We start from the raw sequence: 7,198 nt of genomic DNA, 5'->3' as shown, positions 1-7,198 counted from the left end.
TACTACTAGCTTTCTTGACCTATTGAGTCAATAAAACTATGATGATTTAGGAGCATTTATCCCATTTTTTTTTAAAGATAGAAATAAAATGCTAAAAAATTTAGACTATTATGATTCTATAAACCATATAAATCTTAATAAACATTAATCACCGTGATATATATAAATCTTAATAAACATTAATCATCGTCGTATTATATATATATTTCATTAGTCACCATCATATATATATATATATATATTAACTTCTCATTTTTATTAATAATTAAAAATTGAAAATATTGATATAATATTTTAGTTATAAAATTTTAATATACGCTTTCCAAAATAAATCCAAAAATAAAATGAAATAAATAACGTATTTGCAGAATCTTTGAGCTATCTAAAATTTCAGGTAATTTTGAATATTAACGACTTGTAGACAGTGATTCAGTCTTCACACTTAATAAATGCAGAACTTTTTCTATATCAGATAAATATCAATTTACAATTACTTTTTATTGATGATATAAAGTCGACATTACAAATGGGAAGAATGTTATAGAAAGTATTGAGTATTCTACTCATAAATCTTTATACAGTATGTAGAGGATTCCATTGGTATAAATACCTCACATCGAATGGAAATGAGGCTGAATCGCTTGACTAATAAAACTATGCTCTGGACATTTTATGCTAAGCATACTGCACACGAACCTATTGATAAGCACAATTTATCCCGATACCATATAATACACCCTCTTAATTACTTACACACTTTGGTAGGCAGAATCAAGAATAAAGCTAAGCGTGCATCAGAGCTGCGGCATCATTTCTCAGATACGCAGCGGCGTTGAACTTGAGCTCCGTTTCAGAACGATCCTCTTCTCCATACCTCAGCGTTCGTCCTTCGCTCATGTTCCTTACAAACCACACGAAGCGATGCCAATTCTCGCTCTGAAACATTTGCTGGTTCATCCTCAGATACGTGAAAGCACACATCTGGGACTTGCTATCATTGCTATCACGCGGCTTGAGATTTGAATTGTGCATGATTTGGGCGTATGCACTTCCATCGAACCTCTGCAACGCATTCTCCCCAGCAAGACCCACACCTGATTTCCTGGTAGCCTCCGTAACCTGTCTCAGAAGCCTCTCCGGACTGCACCGTGCGTGCTGTGGCTGCTCTTCATCTTTCATCTCGAAGCAGGTGAAGTTCAGAACAGTTCGGTGTTTCTTAAACATGCGTGCAATGGGGAGATACCCATCGCTTTCTCTGGTGTTATAGTATCCCGCAGTCAGCTCTGCAGCGTGAGATTTTGAGCCGTAGTGCCAGTGGATCCCTGCAACTTTTCCAGATAATTTGGCACCGCTGCCCCTGAAAACGCCTTCTGCAGCACTCAGAATTCTGTCACCATGAGCAAGTAACATTTCCGAATACCAATTGAGAAAGAATCTGCCATAATCGGTGTCCCATGTTCCTTCTCTCCGAAAGAAGCCAGTGTCTTCCGGAAACTGGTTATAATTCCCTGAATCGCGAGGGCAGTCTAGCCCCCACTCGCCATTCCCAACGGCCTCTGCACGGGCGATTAAGGACGCCTTCAAGTACTGTACAAAAATTGGATTCCAAACATTTAGGTGGTTACTGTAATTTTAAGTCGGTCATACAGAGAAATATATTGGATTCTCGTATTTGTATCACAGATTTGAATTTCCAATTGTCCGGGAAGAGGAAAGCTGCTTTACCTTGTCATAGCACTGAAATTCGCCAATCCCAGGGAAACGCCAGGTGCCGTTGCTCTCAGGATATGAGGGATACCTCAGCTCTCCACAAGGCCCCATTCCAACTTGAATTTCCTGCATATTTGTAAAACTTGCAATCTCAGGAAGGTAACAAACAAAACCTGTTCGGATCAACCGCAGATTTGAAATGGAAATTAAATCTACGTTTCAATTAATTGGAGAGAGAATTAGATGGGCATACCACTATGACTTTTCCAAGCATATCTCTGAACGTATCTCTGAAACTTCTCATATAATCTGCGTATACCTGAATCGGCGTTCTTCCCTTAAGCACAGGCAGGGTGTCGCACCCTAACGAGATATACTCTTTGTTTCTCCTTCCAGCCTTATCGGTGTATACCAAATCTGGATTGCTCTCGACTTCTTCCAAAGCCCAGCGAGGTAAGGGAATACTACATCCACAACAGAACAAACAGCAGTATAAGTAAAGCACAATGACGGCCTTAACATGATAAACTTGAGCCTCAAACTCTTCTTTCAGAATTTCCGTGCTCGTTTTCGCCCAACAAATTTTGTGGCGCATCGCCGTTCCCGGGGCGGCCTACAATTCTTCCCAAATATGAACAGGACTGGCGAAGAGCTAAGAAACTTTTCGAAGCTGCTCTGCAAATAGCTGAACCGACTATTTAATTGGCTAGCTAAGTACAAATTGAATTTGATTCCGGACTGTTATGCCCCCAAACATTTCAATCTCTCAATTCTTTGCTACCGACTAGGTAGTTAAGTTGTTGTGTGTGTTAAAAAATTGATATTGAGCGCAGTAGAAAGAATTTGACATATTGCTACATAACGGAATTGGGGATACATCAGTCTCTCTCTGACACAAAAAACATGCATAATTCACTGGACTTTTAAGGTAAACGCTTGGAAAGATTAAGACAATATGCTTACTTGCAAGTGTCGCCAACGTTTCCTCCACATTGATGGAAAGACATTACTGCCTGAAGCTTCAACCCATGCTTGCTAACCATTTGAACGAGCTCCTTATATCCGGACCAGTTGTAGTTACCAGGGCCATCTTTCTCCACCAAACCCCACCACACGTCCACCATTAAGCCTTCCACTCCTCCACTTTTCAGCGCCATGAGGCTAGCATTCAGGGCGCGCCTTCGATTAAGGGTGCCATTGGCTTTCACCGTATCCAGAGGCAGCATCACAAAAACCGGCACTCCTTGAATCGCTACTTCACTAATAGCAGGGCTTTGGTGCATTAACTCTTTTTCAACAACAGTCTGGGTTTGCACACTGTAGGCCTTACACAACCCGGTCCTCTGCTGCTGTGAAATTCTCAAAGAAGGCAGCTTCATGGCATTCATTCGACAAACTTCTTTCCTGGGATTTTTCAGGCATATCTTCGGACCGTGTACTTGCTCCGCAAAACATTCAGAGCGACAGAGGATGTTATTTTTCAGGCATATCTTCGGACCGTGTACTTGCTCCGCAAAACATTCAGAGCGACAGAGGATGTTATTGCTAGAATTGGAAGAACACGTAAAAGTGAGACTAAACATTTTCGACAGATCTATGGGCAGCTTAACAGAGCTGATTCTTAAAGACTCTGAGAACTGCTATTAGTAAGGCAGGTAAAGTGATAACTTTAGACCTTGCTGGATGTTTATTCTTATAGAGGTGGGCACTGGGAATGGTTACTGAACTTTTGGAGCAGCCCACCAGCTCCCAGAGGCCAAGCGTCTGGGCTCGCCACCTGCCATCAAATTAGTGGTGAAATTGATGCGGAAACTGCACGCAAAGGCTTAAGCCGTTAAGATTGCACTCAAAGAGATGGAAACAGGTCAAATAGGGAAAGAAATACAGGTCCCACGTTGATGCAATACCAATGAACAAGATATTTTGGTGCCACGTTGATATTTTTGAGAATATTTATTTTATGTGCGTGGATATCATTCTGATTTCATGCACACAATCGCTGAATCCTGCTTTGATTTATTACGTTAACTGCAAGATTTAAGTTCAAGTTACGCTATCAGAAAAGGGTACTGATTTCATCAGGATATTTTGGGCACAGATATTTTTCGTTAATATGAAACCAACGTTTTTTATTTCTTGAAATAGTCGCCTCTTATGTTCTCAACGACTTCTGTTTCACGGTTTTGCCATCAATGGCCACTTAAAAAAACCCACGCAAATCTCCCCTAAAAGTTAATGACAACACAGCTTCTATTTATCTATCTAAATTTCTCATATTAAGTTATATTTTCTCAACAGACTTGATTCTCCTAGCTCCTTCTGCGTCAGCACCCATAGTTAAGTTAGGTGGCTAGGCCCCTTCGAGTGGGCCCACCTATGAATGTTTGGTGAAAAAAAACCATAGTTGAGCCAGCTGGGCCTACGGCCCCTTCCGGTGCAGTTCAGCGTGGACCCTTCGTACTTGAAGACACGAACGTAAGGTCGCTGTGCTGGGGCCATTAAATGGACGTTATCCGTTGTTTTTGCTCAATGCCAATAATGTAAGGTCGCCGTGCTGGGGCCATTAAATGGACGTTATCCGTTGTTGTTGCTCAATGCCAATGAACGACGGAGAATAATGGAAATTTTTATAGGCACAAAGTACATCAGTCTCTAATGGAAATCCCAAAACAATAGAAATCTTGTGAAGCTGTTGTACAAATCCACAGGAACAATGGAAATCTCGTGTTTCCTAATGTGCCCCTTTGATCACTAGGGTAAAGTGTAATTACCAAAAATTCAAAGACACCATATCAATCCTTTTCACCCACCTTGCTTGCCCAATAAAAGCTTTGGAGTACCTTTTGGAGCCATTTATAGGTTATTTGAGAAGGAAAAAGGATAAAGAAACAAATGTCCTCTGCTGCTAGAAATTTATCAATAATTGCAATCTTCTTGTAAGGCAATAGGTCAAGGTTAATCCAAGTTTGAATTTTTGTTTTTAAAACTTGGCTATTATTCATCTTCTGTTAGACAGCTAATCCTTAGGATTAGGTTTGTGTTATGATAAGTGGTTATTAGAGTCCAAAAAGATCCGGAAACTGAATCAATAGTTTTTTTTGATGTATTTATATATACATTATGTACCTTATTCTTTGATATCAATATTTAATATACAATTTGGTTTCCAATTTATTGTCTTACAGGAGGCTTATCTACCTTGTCAAATACCTTAGTTCACAAGTTTTGTGACCTTCCCTAGAGCCACTAGTTTTGTGGCCTTCATGAATGCTCCTTGATTTGTGGCCTTCATGAATGCTCCTTGATGGTTGTTGCAGTGGTGAAATGCTTGGTGAAACCAAGAATGTTGCTTGTCGGATGCATCTAACTGCAAGACTCGTTTCTTTTTTGAGTTAAATGAAATCGAGTGAGGAGGTCCGCATGAATCCTATCCGAACAAAGATCATCATTCAGACACTCGTATTTAGAATTGTGTGTTGTGCTTTTTGTGCTAAATGAAGGGTAGCAAAGTTCTGGAAAAGTTGTGTTGTGCCATGAGGATTACGCCAGAAATCGCCTTAGGATTTTGGCGTGGTTTGACCTACAAACTCTACTAGACTGTGGTCCGATATGGTGAATGTAGCACTGTTTGAAGGAAATGACTGGAAGACGCCCAGAAAACCCCATAGTGTCAAAGTTGTTGAGAATACCCTTGCGTGCATGATTGGGCATTGTCCGATAAGGTTCATATTGAAGAAGAGCGCAATCACAGAGAGGCTTGAAAATCAATTTCCATATTTAATTTATCAATTTGTCTCCGTAAATAATTAAAGCTCTCCTCGCCATGAAATTGCATACGCTATTTTTGTAACTAGTCGCGTTACTGAAGGAGAACTAGATGTATTGTCGTGCTGCTCTTACACAGATATATTGTATGTATTTTGATTTCTATATTATCTTAATATAACTATCCTGATTTTCTCTCTGAAAAAAGAAGGAAACTAGATGTGACACGACCAGATTATTTTTTATGATTTGTTTAATTGTTGCTTGTCTACCATCAAGCCTCTGTGTTCTATCTAATCTTTGGAGTTTCCACTTTATGACCGTACGCATACTAAATCTTTTTTCATAGCTTTAAATTGATACGTTAGTTTCAGCGTGGATGGAGGAAGCATGATCAATGTTCCCAAAGAACTTTCAAATAGATAAACCGAGGAGAAGGCAAGGTACAAAAGGAAGTATGGAGAGCGCTGCACTGTTTGTCGAGGAAGAAAAACCCTATCTTGCATTAATCGACTTCATATTCTTCATGGAGCCGCAATAAGAAGAAGCAGCAAAGCGTGTTGATGAGGAAGAAGATGTGTATGAGACCACATAATGGGTTAGCCCTTCCCACCTACCTCATCTTTTCTTTCTCCGACTTGGATAACGAGCCCACAGGAATTGGCATTCGTCTCCAGCATTTTCAGAGAAAGAAGTCGAAGTTTCAGAGGTACTGCTTGGATTTGCATGGAAAATTACCACCACAGAAAAAAGTTTAAAGGATTTGAAGGTGGCATCATCTTCTCCTTCTAAGTCCAAATATTTCATCTCTGATTCATGCCTCATCTCTTGTTTCTACTTCTACATCCATATTGGCTCTGATTCTGGGTACTTGGCTGCTGTTTTTTGCACTTATGGTTTGAAGAACAACGCGGAAGAAATAAGATTTGTGGAGGAGAAAAGGTTGCACTAGGTAAAATTGTCCAAAGTAAATATTCTTTTGTTACATTGTTTGAGAACATAACTTTGGTTCCCGATGTAGTAAACTTGCAAAGATGTATTCTAAAGGGTTGATGAAGGATTATTTAACAATTGCTAGCAGTTTTCATTTATGTGCAACATTTAATATTCTGTCTTCGAGATCACAAGACTTTTGACAAGTGTATTTAAGGTAGTAATAATTGTTTGTCATGCCAAGAAGCAATTGCTTTGGAAAATTATATTCAACAAATTTTATTTTCCAAAGTTAAAAGCAGCCAAGGTAAAAGTGCGTCGGAGTAACTCACAGGGTTGGCATAATCATGTTTTGAAGCATTTTTTAAAAGTAAAATATTTTATTTGGTGGCATATTTTTGGTGAAAGTCTATGAGAAGTGGTTTAGGAGGAAGCAAGTAGTGTCATTGTCTTTTTAGTATCACTGGCTTTGTGTACTTGAAGACCATTGTTACTTGTCAAATTATGTTGTAAACCGACACTTGAGATTGACTAAAGTGGCTCAAATTAAAAATGTAATAGAAATCTTAAACAATCTCATTAGTTCCACTGTTGATGAAACTGTAAATATCAACAAAGTAAGTCTGGTTGATATTAGAGTTTGTTTATGTGATGCATTGGAGACAGTTGAATTTCTCCAGATTGAGTCTCAACTACAACCAGATGATCCTAATTTCAAATAGCAATGGAAGAGTAATGAAGCAACTTCAGGAGAAAATTTGGATACAACAGAAAGTAATGTTCAAGCAAG

General features: G+C 39.2%; 1 protein-coding gene across 1 annotated transcript; it reads right to left on the bottom strand.

The window, feature by feature from the left end:
• Positions 1 to 442: 442 nt before the first annotated feature.
• LOC149219785 (beta-amylase 3, chloroplastic-like) lies at positions 443 to 3,293 on the bottom strand. The gene is made up of 4 exons (XM_089384485.1): positions 2,674 to 3,293; positions 1,964 to 2,174; positions 1,726 to 1,836; positions 443 to 1,587 (listed from the first exon to the last, which is right to left on the bottom strand). The coding sequence occupies exons 1-4, from the start codon at positions 3,291 to 3,293 to the stop codon at positions 784 to 786; spliced, it is 1,746 nt and encodes a 581-aa protein (XP_089240611.1). The 3' UTR covers positions 443 to 783.
• Between the last annotated feature and the right edge of the window lie 3,905 nt (positions 3,294 to 7,198).

Source organism: Pinus tabuliformis, chromosome Q, assembly GCF_031772625.1.
Source record: "Pinus tabuliformis cultivar Carrire ecotype Pingquan chromosome Q, CPIR1, whole genome shotgun sequence".
In the NCBI taxonomy this organism is placed as follows: Eukaryota; Viridiplantae; Streptophyta; class Pinopsida; order Pinales; family Pinaceae; genus Pinus; species Pinus tabuliformis.
The sequence above is the reverse complement of the archived record's forward strand: the minus strand, read 5'-3'. Positions and strand labels throughout refer to the sequence as shown.

What these genes read in the sequence shown, in the direction of transcription:
- LOC149219785 (XM_089384485.1), bottom strand. Translation starts at nt 3,293, where the DNA reads ATGTTTAGTCTCACTTTTACGTGTTCTTCCAATTCTAGCAATAACATC. An exon ending in AACGTTGGCGACACTTGCAA is followed by an intron (nt 2,175 to 2,673) that starts GTAAGCATATTG and finishes TTGTGGATGTAG; the next exon opens with TATTCCCTTACCTCGCTGGG. An exon ending in AATTTCAGTGCTATGACAAG is followed by an intron (nt 1,588 to 1,725) that starts GTAAAGCAGCTT and finishes ATTTTTGTACAG; the next exon opens with TACTTGAAGGCGTCCTTAAT.